Source organism: Abramis brama, assembly GCF_963993115.1.
Source record: "Abramis brama genome assembly, chromosome: 22".
Taxonomy (NCBI): domain Eukaryota; kingdom Metazoa; phylum Chordata; class Actinopteri; order Cypriniformes; family Leuciscidae; genus Abramis; species Abramis brama.
The window spans coordinates 13861008-13879406 of record NC_139984.1 but is presented as its reverse complement, the minus strand read 5'-3'; the positions used below and the strand labels follow the sequence as shown (position 1 = coordinate 13879406).

The following is an 18399-nucleotide window of genomic DNA, read 5'->3' as shown; positions in this document are numbered from 1 at the left end:
TGATTAAAAATACGTTGAACGGTCGTCGGTTCCCGTCTTCTTTTTCCCTGAGCCTTTAACATTACTCCAATTCAGTTGAACTAATTGAGAATCAAATTGATTACTGAAGTAAATAAATCAATTTGACAGTGAAAAGGAGAAAGAGATTGAATAGAATTTGAGAAATGAATCTGAAAATTGTCTGATAGAAAAAGAATCAGTCATTGAGTTATCTTTGTCCATGGACACATTCAGTGCATCCTTTCTGAAAAAAAAAAAAATGGCTCAAGACCGTGTGTGTGTATGGTATCGGGTTGTGTCTTTTTCTTCTCCTGCCAAAAGCTGCTGACAGGTGAAAAGCGCTTAGCGCCACTCTCCTGGTGTCATATTGTGATGGGCACTTTGACAGTCAGTTCGCTCAGCTCAGCCAAAGCTTGTTTAGGTATTAGACCTGTCTCACCTACTTGCCATTCAACCAGGTTTCCACCAGAATTTCCCCACAGTAGTTTGATATTTTGTCATTTTACAGGCTGAAGAGAGAAAAAACCCTCCTTTCAAAAAAGCCACAACTCAAATGTAACAACATTTAATGCCTACCTCATTAAATATTCATGCAGTTTGTGCAAGTCACAGAAACTGTCACACTCACTCTCACACTGTCTTTAGTTTCAGTATCTGAGGGGACGAAGTTAAAAATGTCAAAAACAGTGATGGCAAACGCATTAACTGAACTGATAGAGAGGCAGTATTGTTTTTGTGTTATATTTCAAGAAATATAACATAAATAGCTGATTTATGTAGCAATGTTTCACATATGCAAATATTCAAACAGGTTGCATCATGTTCATGTCCAATCAATGTTATTAACTCCATGAATATGCAAATAAGAACGTTAATTTAAATAAAACCAATATTATTTTCTAGCAGCAGTGTCAGAAGTTATTCTTCTCAACTGGAATTTATTTTCAGCTGCAGTTTTTACCTTAAGGCATGTTTTTGGAACCATATAAGACACAGCAAATACTTCATTTGAATGAATTAATTGGAATTCTAAATCTAAAAAAATAAGTGCTCTGCTAGAGTGGACTTTAAAATCAGTCCAAAACTCTGTTAGATTACACAGTAGAAAGCTGTATGAAATAAACAGACAGCAAGGAAAAACAGTGCTGAATTGCAGAGAAAGGCGGATGAGAAAGGCTGAGCATCCAATCAAACTCTATGGTAAATTTATCAGTCACTTTATACTGTCACAAATATATTTGGAGAAAATATTTGGCACAGTGTTTGTTTTATGTGTTTGGCTGGTAAATCAAACTTCTGCTGTTGTTTATGCATTTTCAAAATTGTTAATTTTTCATATCATAAGTGTGCATATTGCTGGGCTTATGCAGTTCTTGGTAATATCAAGACATTTTTGTTTTTACAGTAAACCATTTTGGTGCATTGGTGGGATTCCACCACAGCAGAACAAAACACTGTACTAAATGCGTCACTAAATAGGCTTGAATGTTTGAAAAATTATTAAATACATTTAATTATTGAATAATTGGCATTTTGAAACCCTGGTTAATTTCTGACCCTTACCTGCAGTAGTCCAACTGTTAATATATATCGTCATTTGACCTTTAATTACTGAACCTAAATAACGACTTGACATTTCCCCTCTGCGTGTTTCTAGGTACGTCCACACCTTGTACCTGGGAGTGCAAAGCCGTTGGCATAGCGACCCGGGTCAGCGTCATTTCTACTGGCGTCTGATGTTCGAGAGCGCTGACATCAACATGCTTCGGCTGCTGGAGGCTTTCCTGAAGAGCGCACCTCAGCTTGTGCTACAGCTTAGCATCATGATCCACAACAACCACATACTGCCCCTACAGGGTGAGAGAACACACACACACAAGGTTTCCCATGAGATGCTTTTAGTTGTGCATATATAATGGGAAGTGTTGAGAACAAGAGAGAGAGGACAGAACACTTGTGCGATTGTGCTTTGATCGTCATGACTTATTCATCTGGCCACTCCTGAGAAGAGTTTTGCTTGTGATGAATTAAACAAAACGTTTAACATGCTCCACTCTGTGCGATGGCATATGAAATGATACCTCAGATACTATATATATATATATATATATATATATATATATATATATATATATATATATATATATATATATATATATAAATTAAACAACTGTTTAATAATAAAAATAAATAATAATAATAAAAGCACACTACCATTCAAAAGCAAGGATGCATTAAATTGAACAAAAGTGACAGTAAATATATTTGTTTAAAAAAATATATATATTTTAAATAAATGATTTACTCTCTATTCATCAAAGAATCCTGAAAAAAATTAAGTTTCCACAAAAATATGAAGCGGCACAACTGTTTTCACCATTGATAATAATGAGAAATGTTTCTTGAGCATCAAATCATCATATTATAATGATTTCTGAAGGATCATGTGACACTGAAGACTGGAGTAATGATGCTGAAAATTCAGCTTTGACCAAAGGAATAAACTACATTTAAAAATATATTGAAATAGAAAACATTAAAGGGTTAGTTCACCCAAAAATGAAAATTCTGTCAGTAATTACTCACCCTCATGTTGTTCCAACCCAGTAAGACCTTCGTTCATCTTCGGAACACAAATTAAGATATTTTTGATTAAATCTGAGAGCTGTCTCACTCCTCCATAGGAGGATACGAGAATACTTTTTGTGCACAAAAAACAACAAAAATAACGACTTTATTCCACTATTCATTTCCTTCTCTCTGGGCCTCGAGTTTTTTCACATAGTGTAATAGCGCAGTGCTTCTGGGTTGTACGTCAGACGCATCACACACATGACCAGCGTCGGCCAATAGTGAGCCTACGCGGTGACGTGCAACACAGACGCGCTGTGCTAAAACACTACGTGAACTAACTCGAGGCCCAGAGAGAAGGAAATGAAAAGTGGAATAAAGTCGTTATTTTTGTTTTTTTTCGCACAAAAAGTATTCTCATCGCTTTATAAACTTAAGATTGAGCCATTGTAGTCACTTGGACTATATTAACGATGTCTTTAATACATTTTCTGGGCCAGCAAGTTATAATGTCTTAGAAGCCTATGGAGGAGTGAGCCAGCTCTCAGATTTAATCAAAAATATCTTAATTTGTGTTCCGAAGATGAACGAAGGTCTTACGGGGTTGGAACAACATGAGGGTGAGTAATTACTGACAGAATTTTCATTTTTGGGTGAACTAACCCTTTAACAATTTTACTGTTTTTATTATATTTTGATGAAATAAATACAGTCTTGCTGAGCATAAGAGACCAATTCCAAACGTCTGGATGGTAGTGTATAATTTTATATTCTTATTATATAGAAAAAAAATGATTTAATGATGTATAAATCATTAAAGTAAAGTAAAAAATGTACAAAAAAACACAGAGAGGACTTCTTTGCTTCCTCAGAAATCCACCACACACCACTGGGAGAGAGAACAGCACTCAGGAGACAAAAGATGAGAGCAAAATGATAGTCAGCAGAAAAAGACGAGAAGATAGAATGAAAGAGAGAGAGGGGGGGATAACGTGTATAGCAGCGGGACGGAGAGCTCAGAGGGACACGCTGTAGGACTGAACAGACTCAGAGATGTTCTGATTAATTCTGGGTCATGGGTTTGGTTTCCAACTACCAAACAAAGGCTTTTCCTTTGTTTTTTCATCTGATCTCAAGGCCCTGCCTGTCAGTCTGACTCAGACCTTTGACCTTTACATTGTGTCAGCGAATTCCATTTGAAAGAGAGCATCTGTGTGCCACACTAACTGTGGAGAGCAGAGCACTTGAAGTGAGCGCTCTGAAGGGTGCAGTCTCCTATTCTATGGCAATGCTGTTTTATTTAATGATTCTAATGGGATGATTATTGTTTTTCTATAACTGCACTGCTATGAAGTACAGTAGAATCTAGTTTGTTGAGCACATTACAGTTTCACTTAACTATAGTTACTTAACTAATGTGCTCAATGTTTAAAAAGGACTAAGCCTTTTTAAACAACTAAGCTTCAAATGAATGGACCTACTAGGAATATTAAAGGCACAATATGTAAGATATTTGAATACAATATACAAAAATCACTAGAAAAATGTTATATATATATATATTTGTTGACTTGTGTACTTACATTATCCCAAACATTTCGAACATTTAAATCCAGAGAAATCAGCAATCTTAACCAGGACACGGACCATGTCCATGTCATTGCGTCGCCTGTCAATGACGTCATATCCGCGTTTCCCTCAATTTCCAGTTTTTCACAAGTTTGTTTGCCCATATAATCTTTAAGCTAATAAGGTTTAGCGTATTTGGCTTGCTGTCCGCAGTGGAGGGGCTCGAGGAAACAACGTCAACTCGAGCTTAGATATACCCCCCAGTGGGACTACTAATGCTTGGATGATGAGTATGGTAACAAGATGCCTAATTATGTTGGTGGAGTTGGGGAGGTGGAGGGATGCCAAAACAGATGATTGCTTTCCATCGGCTGTGGAGGTGAAGACGACAACTCCCATGAATCTATACGCTCATTCACGGCATCATCAAGCTACGCCTTTGTTTTGAACAAGCGACCTCTAGCTGCGAAATTACAAAAACAGTGGAGTTGGTAAGTTTAATTAATATCCGTGAAATTCCTATCTGTGCATCACTAATATTTGATCTATATATACAGTACATGTCAAAAGTTTGGAAACACTACTATTTTTAATGCTTTTGCAAGAAGTCTCTTATGCTCATCAAGCCTGCAGTTAAAAAAAAAAAAAAAAAAAAAAAACAGTAATATTATGAAATATTATTACAATTTAAAATAATGGTTCTCTTTTTTAATATACTTTAAAATGTAATTTATTTTTGTGATGCAAAGCTGAATTTTCATCAGAAAGTACTCCAGTCTTTGGTGTCTTATGATCCTTCAGAAATCATTCTAATATGATAATTTGATACTCAGTTATTATCAATGATGGAAACAGTTGTGCTGTTTAATATATTTTTTTGGAATACTTTTTTCAGGATTCATTGATGAGTAAAACGTTAACAGCATTTATTCATAAAAACAGCATTTATTCAAAATAAAAACATTTCTAACAATATAAATCGTTACCATCACCTTTTATCAATTTAACGCATTCTTGTTGAATTAAAGTACTAATTTCTTTAAAAAAAAATAGTTATTGTTCCCAAACTTTTGAACGGTAGTGTATATTGTTACAAAAGATTTCTATTCTAAATAAATACAGTTCTTTTTAACTTTTTATTCATCAAATAATCCTGAAAAAAGTATCTCAGGTTATAAAAAAATATTAAGCAGCACAACTGTTTCCAACATTGATCATAAATCAGCATATTAGAATGATTTCTGAAGGATCATAAGACACCAAAGACTGGAGTACTTGCTGATGAAAATTCAGCTTTGCATCACAAAAATAAATTACATTTTAAAGTATATTAAAAAAGAGAACCATTATTTTAAATTGTAATAATATTTCATAATATTACTGTTTTTTTTTGTTTTTAACTGCAGGCTTGATGAGCATAAGAGACTTCTTTCAAAAGCATTAAAAATAGTAGTGTTTCCAAACTTTTGACTGGTACTGTACATTGAGATTATGAATAAATAAGCTTTCCATTGATGTATGGTTTGTTAGGTTAGGACAACATTTGGCCGAGATACAACTATTTGAAAATCTGGAATCTGAGAGTGCAAAAAAAATCGAAACATTGAGAAAATCACCTTTAAAGTTGTCCATTTATGTTCGCGACTGTGCTGCATTCACTCACAACAATAAATGTTTTATATATTTACAAAATATCTTGATGGAACATGATCTTTACTTAATATCCTAATGATTTTTGGCATAAAAGAAAAATCAATCATTTGGACCCATTCAATGTATTGTTGGCTATTGCTACAAATATACCCGTGCGACTTATGACTGGTTTTGTGATCCAGGGTCATATATAGTCAATGGGCATGAAGTTATTACTTTTTAAATATTTTTTTAGGTATACTGCAGGCCTGTTACAAAAAAAGCAAAAGACAACCATTTTTTTCCTAGCTAAAAATACTGCAATAATGTGAATAAATCACTTAATGGTTGACAGACAGAGCAGCCACAGGTAATCATGAACACTCTTCTCTCTCATACAAACCCACACACACGCAGAAATGTGTTTCTCTAATGCTTAAAACAAAACCAAGTTGTTACTTGTTCAAACAAATTGCTTTCAACACATAGGTGATGCTTTTAAACTAGTAATAGCGGCTTGGGCTGTTTTTAAGCGAGATGGTTATAGCATAAGAAATTAATTCACAGAAGAGCATTTTAGAAAATGAAACAACACATGGCATGCAAATTAACAGCACAATCAGCCAGCACAATTCATTCTTTGTGAATTCCCCATTGTGTGTTTTAAGGTCTTGAGAGTCTTTGTTCTTTGAGGACTTGATTGTAACTGCCATGTAGTCATTTAATTCAATCTAAAGCACAAACACTGTTATTAAAACGCATTATCCAAACATCTCCTGCACTTTCTTCCACCACATCATGTTAAATGCAGGCGCAGTAGCAACTTAAACTTCCCTCTTTCTCTCTCTCTCTCAGCACTGGCACTGCTGGGCTTTAACTTGTCTTATCCCTTTCTCTTTAAACTGCATTCTAATCTGAGACAGTCTTTGTGGCAGTGGGCTTGCGCTGCGTCTGATGTTTGATTTAATTAAGATTGCCAGCGCACTGCTCCATGAGAGCCTCTGAAAAGAGGCTGGGAGAGAACGAGGAGAGCATGCGGGCAAGCTGGAAGCGGAGCGGGAAAACGCAGACCAATGCTTTCAGATCTGTGCTAATTAAGACCTCACTTAATCTGGATCTGAACCAAATGAGTTGCTCAGAATGAGGGCTGAGAGAGAGAAAAAAAGTGAGTGAGATACAGAGGAAATGAAATGCAAGAGTAAACACTCAATAAAAAGCAAGGGTCAGGCTTGTGCAAAAAGAAAAATGATTTATGCTAGTGGTTGACATGGTCAATATATAATTATCGCCATCAGCTGATACGTTTTTCTGTTTAGTTGATGAGCGACTTTTATTTTGACAGCGCTAAGAACACCAGTGCCTGAGCGCAGACTCATCCTCTGTAATAGCTGTAATAACTGTTTAACACAGAAAGTAAATGAAAAAGTATAATTTTTAGCATGTTACTTACTTTCTATTATAAGTAGTGTGTATTTATATATATATATCATATATATATATATATATAAACATCTCCCACATTCTTCTGGCCCACATACCGCGGATGACGGCGATAGCCTGAGTGTGGCTGGCAATAGCATACATATGTGGGCCTCATCTGGGCCAACTATGGCACATATGGCTCAGTTCTGGCAGCGGCAAATGTCACATGGGCCACACACAGCAAGCCACAACTCACACTAAAACCGGCTTGGGCTGCATTTCCCGAAACCTTCTTAACGCTACGTCGTTCTTAAGTTACACCTTAATCTGTACCTTATCGTTAATATGTGTTTCCCGAAACGTTCTTAGTTAAGTATACCTTCTGTAAGTCATACGTTTGGAAGGTTGGTCTGGACCACTCTTAGCTTTACCTTATCACTGTTGCAGGTCTATACGAATATAATTCTGAAGTTTTAATACACCCAGACAGTGTTCAATTAGACTAATTCAAGTGTTTTCATGCAAAAAATAAAATTGTCATTATACGGATTGTTCGATTTTTAATTAAATTATCCAAAGGTACATCAGCTGGCGAACCATTAAAGGCTTAATAGCCTATTTAAAGGAAATGATTGTGGTGGGGAGTTTGCTCAAACTATGGCAGCGATACAGCGAATAGTTGTTCTAAAAGACGACGCCGTCTGCGGAGCACTTTTAAAGGCCAGTGAAGGCCAGACTGTCATATAAGTCCTTTTAGGACGCTATTATTGTTTCTCATGGGCTTGTCCGGTATTTTAAACATTTACAGGTGTAAGTCGGTGATTTTATTGCCGTCTGAATCTATAATGTCAGTGTTTTTTCTCACCCAACCCGCGAAAAAATCCCTGGCCAAATTGTTTTTTTGACAAACAGGTCGTGTGGTAATTTGATTGCTGTCTGAATCCACATCTCTGAGTTCACAAGAAGAGATTCAAAATTCACTGTTTAAATCCTTTTTGATCATTGCCGAGCACCGTACGTAAGATGCTGGACAGTATTTACAAGAACAATATTTAATCGCAGCTCCACCTCAGCAAAACAAAAATGGGAAAGAGAAGAAAGCACGTAAAAATTTGAAATGGTTATTGTGGCAGCAATATATGATACAATTTTAAAATATGAAGGCTAGGCTATATAGTTTGGATTATTTTTTATTATATCCCATGAGTCCTAATAACAGTTTCAACTATTTCTGAAGTGCTTCTTTTATAAAGAACACCGCTTTCTCACATAATGCAGTGAAGCAGCTCCTGCACGAGAGAATAATTGATTCTCGAGCCATCGATATTAACCAATTCAGCACCATCGCCACGGACTATAACGACGCACGTAAGAAGGTATATCTTAAGCAGCTTCCTAAGGTATGGTTCGGGGAACACACCTAGAATTGGTATACCTTTAGTTAAGTTATACCTTAAGAGTCTTCTTAGCGCGCTAAGAGACAACGTTATCGGGAAACGCAGCCCTGATGTGTGTGGGCCAGAACTTAGCCATATGTGCCATTGTTGTCCCAGATGAGGCCTGGATATGTATGCTATCTGGGTAGGATTTCAGCAGTGGCCAATTAAAAAAAATCCATATTAGTCGATTACTAATTTGAACCAGGATCAACAATCAAAATTCATAACTGGAGCAAGTGTGTTTCAAGTTTTTATCTATTCATTCTCACCTGCTCCAAAAAATTAACCAGCACGGTCCATGCGCACATATTTCACCATGTCTTCTTCTAATAAAATATATGTGCAAAAAGGACACTGATACAGCAGTACGCCATGACAAGATGGATTGTTCTGATACACCGAAGAATGGACAAAAAAGTAATTATGCTTTTATTCTCACTGTGTTAAACTGATGTGTCATATATTCATAGGCTGTAGTGCTTGTAAATGTAATAAAAATATTATTAGACCTTTTAAATGTTCTTGCTCATTTTTAGACCAATAGCTCTGCAAAGTTAAAATGCTGATATGTTGATATTTTTAAGAATAATTTAACAAAACGTATCGTATTTGATTTGTTCGTGATAGTTGTTAATAGTCTCTAATGATACGATTTTTGTGAGTTTGTTGTCATAGGTTTATATTTTTAAAATACATCAAGGTGCCTCCAAATCTGTTGTTTGTTTGTTTTTCTACGCTCATATTTACATATTCATTCGTCTGTATATTGAGTGTGTTTCAGGTCTGTGTTTTATTGGTTGTTGCCTTCCTTCTTCCCTCCCTCTACACTCCCACTTTTCCACAGCTTTACACACCCATTATTTGAGGCTTTTTCAAATCAGAGGTGTGAACAAGCCGTGCTAAAGCAGGGGGTTTCATGACACTTTAAATGGGTTGAAGTTACAAGTGTAGGTTCCTTGTGTGTGTGTGTGTGTGTGTGTGTGTGTGTGTGTGTGTGTGTGTGTAGTAGGACAGGAGAGGAATCAAGCACCAGAACAAAGCCAATATGCCAGGACCCACCAGATACACAAACATGTAGTGGTCTGTATTTAAGAGCTGATCCCCATGATAACATCAGCTCAGTCTGGAAGCCTCCTGAGATTTCTGCACATCTCTCAATCACACACACTCACACACACCTCCTCTTCACCTTTTCACTCTACCTTGCGCTTTAGGGTACTACTCGCAAACACAATATAAAGCGCCTGTCTGTCTCCCTGTCAGCAAGTCAAACACACACACTCACACTCAGTCTCTCTAGAGAGACATCCTCTCAGGCAGTTGGGGAACAAGCCCTGCGATTTGTTGTCTCAGCAGGTGTTGTAGCTTCTATGAAATATTATTTGAAATCTAAAACAAGAGCAACAAACGTTACAAAACTTTGAACCGTTTCTTTTTTCCTGCCATCACCCTTGAAAGAGCAGCTCTCGCATCTCTCCCAGCTCACGTCAGTTTGTGTTTCATAAGAGCCGCCGTGATGTCTGGAATTAACATCGTTTTGCTTCTTTGCCTCGTAAGAATACATTCTCTCAAAATGTATCCGTCATGATGCAAGGTATATTCGCACATTCATATATTATGAGTCCAGAGAGGCAAGCGACATCAATTAGGGCCTCAATTATTCATGTTTTGAAAGTTAATTATTCAATCGCATGTTCATTTAGCAATGAATCATATCTAATTAATTATTGAAGGCAGAAGTCTGAGAATGTGGAAATGTAGTGATTCTTAATGATTTTGATTAGGTTTTATATTTAGTACTTGCTTTTTCCAGGCTATTTAATTGGCTACTGCTATAGAGGATCTTCATGCAACACTCAGGTTTCTGCCTGTTGTAAAATAAAAAAGAATTTCATTAAGTTTAGTGACAACATGTTACAAAGCTTCCATGGTACAATAACCAGTAGCCTACTGTTTTTATTAGTGCTGGACAAATTTCACAATTTCAATTCATAAGCTTGTGATACGATTCCGATCTTCATTCAATATCAATTAATTTGGATATACATCAAGTACAGTAGATACATGTATCAAGGAAAAAATCTCTCAACTAATGCAGTAAACATAAGCCCTGTCAGCTGGTATTATTATTAAAGGTTCAAATTAACAACTAAAATTAATAGCTATCTTTGACGTGTAAATCTGCTTTGTGTGCACAAGTACTATATGCACAGGTGGGGGTCAGCAGCTTATACCGTGACCTTGCATGATGTGTGGAAATTGTGATTGGTACATTTTTGTGATTAAAACCCATACCTTGTCAATACGTGTGTTCGGCCCAGATCCTGCCCACATCTGGTATGTGTGGATTCCACGTGTGCCAGATGAGGGCCAGATCTGGGCCGAGGCTATGTTGCTGTCTGGGTTTACTTGGGCAGCGTGAGAGAGTGAGACTCTCATGCTCTCATGCTATCACACGTGTCTCATTTGCATCTGTATACATAAGATACCTACACTATAGACTGAGCTATAAACTAACCTTTTAGACAGACTTAAAATGTATTTTCAGGTTTTATAACATCCATTTACATTTTGTGTATCATATCTACAATTCGTGCTGTTTAAATGACTGTTCTTTCAAATGACCAGTCATTTTCACACTCAGACCTGAAATCTGCTGAATGCATGTGTGTGAATGTGAATGCAAATGCTTCTAGCTATGAAGGCTTGATTTCATGCATCGTTGCCTTTGCATTTCCTGCTGAAAATTTTAAAAAGAGCCAGCATGTGTTGTTTTGTTTGCTGGACCCCAGCATGGGATCCTGTTGTACTGGTGTTCCAGTTAAGCTTCTTGACTAGTCTAACCAGCAAAACGTCATTTCTCAAGCATTTCTCAGCATCACCAGAAAAGCCAAGCTGTTTTGCTTGCAGGGTTCTTATATTTTTTTCGCTATTTTTATTTTATTTCTGTTTCTATTTTCAATTGAATTTAGTTTTACAGAATTTCTATAGCTTCAGTCTTTTTTTTTGTTTTGTTTTTTGTTTTAGTATTTAGGGCTACCAAAGTTAATGCACCAACTGGTATGGTTTAAAAATGTTTTACAGCAGTCTTGTTAATTAAGTGCTATCAAGTGGCATTTTCATTTTCAATACAGGCGGGTTGTAAAGATTTCAAGTTTAAATATGCCATGTATCAAAAAGTAAAAAATAATTTGTGGCCTTTCTTTGTGTTGGTTTTGGAAACCTGAACATTATTTGTTTAGTTTCAGTTTTTTTGATTATTATTTCAGCTCATGAAAATGTTTTAATTTTAACATTACCAACAGCAATCTACCAGCTAGACTAGCACCACACTAGCATAAACCAGCTTGGCCCAGCATGGAAGTTCATGGCACTGGTCCAAGCTGTTCTTTTAAGCAGCAGTGGTTTAGCGTCATCTATGGCTAGTTTACTGTCATGGCAGCAGTCCTGTTTAATAGCACAGACATTTAAAGGTAACTCCATTGACCCTAGAGTAAGGTTTGTTACCAGCACTGTAATGCAAGACACATCTATGTAGAACATTGCTAGCAGTGCAATGGCCAAGTTTATTATGCATACATTTGTAAAGTTTTTTCTGGCTTTATGCTTCATTACTTAAGCTGTCTCTCTGTATATCTTGCTCTGTCTCTGTAGGTCTCTCTGCATCTGCCTCATTGGTTTCACTCGCTTGGATGATCGCTTCCTACCAGAAGGTTCTGCGCGACTCTCGTGACGATAAACTCCCCATGTCCTACAAGGCTGTGATTGTTCAGATGCTCTGGCATCTCTTCACCATCGGTGCTCGAACCATCGCCTTCGCCCTCTTCGCATCAGTCTTCCAGCTTTACTTCGGGATCTTCATCGTGGCCCACTGGTGCGCCATGACCTTCTGGATCATCCAGGGCGAGACCGACTTCTGCATGTCCAAGTGGGAGGAGATCATCTACAACATGGTGGTGGGCATCATCTACATCTTTTGCTGGTTCAATGTGAAGGAAGGCCGTGCCCGCTTTCGGCTGGGTGTGTATTGCTGCGTGACCTTGGTTGAGAATGTCGCACTCACCACCGCTTGGTATATTCACAGGGGACCTCGCACTTTGGACTTCTACGCCCTGATCGTCGTATGTGTGGTTGTGTGTAGCTACGCTTTGGGAACGTTCTTTATGTTCGTCTATTATTGCCTGCTCCACCCGGACGGACCCATCATGGGCGCTCAGTGGAGCTGTAGGGAGGAGGGAATGGGGGTAATCGGCCTGGGAGGCGTTGGGGATTTGGGGACACCCTTGCCCCAACCGGACGTGGTTACTAGCCCTCCCAGAACACTCCAGAGGACTAATGGTGGGGATCGGGAGATTGGGGCCGGGGATAGAGACAGTTGCCTGCCTGTGTTTCAGGTAAGGCCTCTTAGTGTTCCCCCAGCTTCTTCCCCACGTCCATCAAGAACTGAAGGTCCCGTTATCCGCATCGACCTGCCAAGAAAAAGGTACCCGGCCTGGGACGCCCACTTTATCGACCGTAGGCTGAGGAAGACCATCCTGGTGCTAGAGAATACGTCTCCTGTGACGCCCCGAATCCAGTACCAGAGCTTCAGCAACCCCAAAGAAGTGACGGAGTACGAGACTACGGTATAGTGTTGTTCATACCTCCACCTTCCATATGGCATTTCTATGCAGAGGTGAGACTCAGGAGGCAGATACCACCATGAGGTTACGGTCCGATCCTTGATGGTCGGCATGGTGCTACACGGTGGGACCTCAGCATGTTTGGCATCCGGATGCCTGGGAACGCTTGACTGGTCCGAGAGTGCACATCAGGCTGGATGGGAATAACGTGGTGTTTACATGACCTGCATGGGAAGTGAATCTAGGAAAGGGACTTAACTTTCTGCCTATGCACTGATCATTAGAAAAGAGTTTAACTGACAGTGATGAGAAGAAGTGGACATTTGTAAAATATAGATAAACTGACCAATCAGTATTTCTCAGGTTCAACCTGAGTGACTGTTTTGGTCTAAGTTTAATGTTTCAGTGACCTGAAAACAGTACAAATTGTGTATTATTGCTTCTGTGAATGGTGAGGTTAGCGAGTTCAATCAATCATCCATATCCTCAAAAGAGTTCTTCTGTAATTATTGACTTATTTATTTATTAGATTTATTTTTAATGACTCTGTGGCCATGTCTTTGATATAATTCTTCTAATTGAATATTCATAAATATATATTATCTTTTGTTATATGTATACAATAGAATGGTGCCAGTGTGTTGGTATGAATGTTTTTTGGGGGGGTGGGGGGGGGGGTGGGTGATTGTCTGTATGTTTGACTGGTCATGCTGCATTGTTTATCTGTAAAGATGAAGAAAATATGTCATATAGTAAGACAAAAAGTTGTGATCAAATTGTAGTTGGACAAAAATAATGCTGTAAAAAAAATTATTCAGATGACAGCCTCGAAAAATTAAAAAAATAATTAAATATGCGTGTTTGAGTATTTCATGAAAATGTTTTTGGGACATCTGGAACTAACAAACTTGCAAATGTCTGAGTGTTTGTGTTGCATTTCACACAGAGAGAACACAAATGATTGACAGTGAATTCTAATGCTGTGTGTGAGCTCTCTTTACAGTAACTAAAGCAGCGAGTATTGGTTTGCTCCGTCCGCAAGCCTCAAAACCCTTTTACATCTGTATGTGTTCATTTCACTCATTATTTTGTTATTTGGAAGGGGCGGCCATTGCTGTGGTTATGATGATTTTAGATTCTGAATTGATGGGGGTTTTGTGGTTTGGCAATTGTGATTGCTCTTCTTGGCCTTGAAAAGCTGCACTTAATGATGACTATTGGGGACAAAAATGTGTGTGTGAATGCTTGCTTGAGAGAAAGAAATACTTTTTTTGTCACCTCATAAAATGTTAAGATCTCTTTTTAGTTTAACAGCTTATCCTACTCAGCTCTGTTCCAGGGCTTTTTTGAGTAACGACAATTGTAAAGAAATCACCCCAATAACAAGACCAGCAAAAGACATCAGCTGAAGTTTTTCTCTCTCTTTCTCTTTCGTCTGTGAGGTCTTTCTTGCTGCTTTTAAATTTCCATTGCCTGGTTAAATACCAGGCAGAAAAAAAAAAAGTCATGGTCGGTAATTGCCAAAGACAAGAATCCTGCTGTCCAGTCTGAAGACACTGATGGAGAGCAAATGATGCTTGGGGGCTGTAATCACGCTGTCTCATAGTGGGATGTTCACACTTACAGTGATTTTATTGCAGGAGGTTGTGGAGTAACTGTGTTGTTGTTTGCAAAGGCCGTTCCTTCTGCTAGATGCTTTAACCTCATTGGTGGTCTGCACACCTCGCTCAAATCTGATCTCATTACTGGTAAAATAAGATGATTCTAATTTCAAGTCAAGTCCAGTAAAAACTTCACAAAACAGCTCAAGACCTCTTCCAGGAGCACTTAACTAACTAGCCTTTGAAGAAGTCAGCCCTTCTGCACTCTAGCATTGAACTACTCTGATACTTTGGAAAGTTATAAGTATAGTGGCACTACTTGTGTAGAGTTTGCCTTTCGATTTATTCCTTCTGCTTGAATTATTCTCACTCTGGTTAAAAGTTTCTGATTAAGGAATAAATTTAAATGTAAATGTAATTTGACAAGGCAAAAAAACAGCTAAAATTAATTCAGGAGTTTGTAGAAATTGTCACAGTCATCATACAGTGTCATGAACAGGATGAACAATAAGCAATGAATAAATTGAAATGCTAACAACTTTTGACATGAATTTCCACAAATCTTTGTTTAATTATAGCCCTCATGGGCATAAACAAATCTTATAGATCTGCAAAATCGCACCTAACAATAAGTTTTACAGTATCACTGTAAACTACAAAATGTCACATGATGGATCACATCCCATTTCTTGGATCTCTGAGAGTTGCTGCTCATTTGCATAATCACGCCCATATCACAACACCAACAGTGACTATCATTTGTTTTATTATTTTACTTCTATTTGATATACTTCATCTGCACATTCTGAGGATCATGTTATGTTTGAACCAGACAAGACCAATTCAGATTGAGTTAACTAGACTCTCTCCGACCGGATCATTGAATCCGTGCTTAAAAGGTGCAGTAAATGATTTCTGAGAAACATTGTTGACATTTGAAATTCAACCCAAACAAACACGTCTCCCCTCCTTGCTCCACCCCCAAAATGCATGAACAAGCAATCCAGACAGCAACATAATGTCGGCCCAGATGCGGCCCACATCTGGGCCGACACTGTGTTGCTGTCTGCAAGAGTGGATGTCTCTTTATCAGTGAAACTGAAGCAACATAATGCTTCATGAAAAATAGAGTGAAGCCGACGAACGAACAACAAGGAAGAACAAAAAATTAACATGCAGTACACAAGAGTATATTCAAGCAAAAGTTCGGAACAAAGCTCCAGACAAACAATGACACTCAAAACTGCCCAGTTACAGCTAACATTACAACTTGGTTCTGTGAAACATAGCAAAAACTCTCAATTACTGTACGTACAGATCCTGAGGGCCATATTTACTAAACGGCAAATTAGCGTGAAAGCGCAATTCCAAAAAAGTGCTGATGGGAGTGGAAAGTTCTGCGCATGATCTACTGATGACAAGCAAATTAAAGAACAATGACGCAGCCGGATCATTTCCATAATGACCAATGCAAACTACCAAGAGCAGCGCAAATTAGCGTCTGGTTTATGTCATGCTTTTGGCGGGTTTAAATAATGGAGCAAATACCAGTAAGTTGATCCTTTCACAGGTTGCCATGGTAACGGCAGGATCATTAAGCAGGGCTACAGGTATATGTGCTGTGTGTGTGTGTGTGTGTGTGTGTGTGTAAGTGTGTTTGTAGTCTAAGAGCTTTTCAATGTGGCCCCTCTTCTGGAAACTGACCCACCATTAACTCTCCTCATACCCTTAAGGGGGTCAGCAGTGTCCTCGTCTACTGTAACAAGCGCACACACACACATAGAGGACACGCACAATGAGGCTCTCCAGGTCAACAGTACACTCAAGAGAAAACCCTTCAGGTACCACATGTACAGTACATGGCATGCAATGCAGTATAGCATTTGCATTATCTTTTATATTTCTCTAATATGATGTAATAGTTTCAAGTGAAGGAGGATATTCCACCGGCTGGACTTGAATATATAATATTTGAGTTCCATAGCAGAATGAAGCCAAATCTGAATGTGCATTTCAGTGAATTATAAAACGCCTTTTAGGGGGCTTTCTGACCAGCGCATGAAGGTCAAATTCAACCTTGAGCATCAAATCCAAATGTTAAAACACTTTTTAAAGTGTATTGTAAATTACAGGGTTAACTATTGGCAAGATTTTAGTCAGGCTGCATTATGTATAAAGGAGCCTAAAACAACGCCTATAGCTATTTGACTAACAATATTTTCCCCATCTGCACAGCCTGGGTCACATCAGCAAAGTATTGTCCTTCAAAATAAGACCAAGAACAAGTATTAAGAAAGTTCTGATTGCACAATGACTTCAAATGCACTAGTACACTGTTTACTCCTCAGCGTCCCCTATGTCCCAGATCATCTGCCTTTGATTTTCAGGGTCTGTTGGCCACTGTCCCAGTATGACATTGGGTTCATGTTCCCTCTTAAACTGAGCTACCAGTACGTTCCCCTGGGCTGTTTAACAATCCAGATCAATCCAAGCACAATGTCTCTGACAAACTGCACATTTCTGCATGACTTTAAGAATAATTCAACGGACCCTTATGATAAAGTTTCATTAAATTCCTATAGTATATCATAGGGCGTGGTGAAAACTGCACTGTTGCACTGCACTGTACAATCAAATAGGCAACTCTCTCAATTCGACAAGGGTAAACAGGCCAAAAAACTGCCAATGATAATTTAACTGTAAGACACTGTTCCTCTACAGAGTATAAAGGATATAACACAGGTTTTTATCCAGCACAAGGCAATGAGCGAGCATGCCGTCTCTCTGCAAGTGATTACTGATTAGCTATCTTCCAGTGTTGCCTCACATTAAAGTGCCACTCCCCATTGAAGCACAAGTGCTGAGCCACATTGCCTCCCAGTGGATGCTTTGAGTAACTGCGAGTAACATTGATATGACTGAGCTTTAGTGGGTAAGGTCAAATTCACACCACTGAGAATTGTGTTGATTTTTTTTGCACTCTGGGAACATAGTGAAATGTTGTAATTTCTTCTACATCAGGGGTTTCCACAAACCCACAAATATGATCATTCTCATGTTAGGGACCCCCGTCCTAAAAATTCAAAGGCATCTATCTTTTATAAACACCCAGTTGAAACACTGAAAATTAATATTATAACTCCAAAATTAGTTTTTATGAAGTTACATTTTTATAATTTTTTTCTGCTCACTTTAGTAATACTGTTATATGTAGGCCTATTATTTATTAATTTATATTAAAGGTACAATATGTAAGATTTTACATCTGTAATAAAATATCCAAAAATGATATATTTCCTGCAGTTGTGTACTTACAATATCCCAAAAGTTCCCAAAGATTTTGAATTTCGGAGAAATTCCAATTTTAAATAATGGCTCGTCCCTGGTCATTGTCGCCTGTCAGTGACGTAATATCCGCGTTATCCCTGGTTTCCACTTGTACTGCTATAGTAACCATGGCGACAGACGTCGACAACTGCATAACGTCTAGCGGCACACTCACGCTGTTGTTGTTTCGTTCAAACATTATGGACCATGGCAAGC

The 18399-nt window shown here is 38.1% G+C and overlaps 1 protein-coding gene across 1 annotated transcript in view; it reads left to right on the top strand.

Moving 5' to 3' along the window:
* The window catches only part of xkr7b (XK, Kell blood group complex subunit-related family, member 7b), a 69047-nt gene extending 55132 nt beyond the window's left edge, over positions 1-13915 (top strand). Inside the window, exons 2-3 of the mRNA XM_084098537.1 lie at positions 1658-1857; positions 12288-13915. Coding sequence (XP_083954663.1) covers positions 1658-1857; positions 12288-13264 — 1177 coding nt within the window. The 3' untranslated portion in view covers positions 13265-13915. The remainder of the gene's footprint in view (positions 1-1657; positions 1858-12287) is intronic.
* Positions 13916-18399: the final 4484 nt, after the last annotated feature.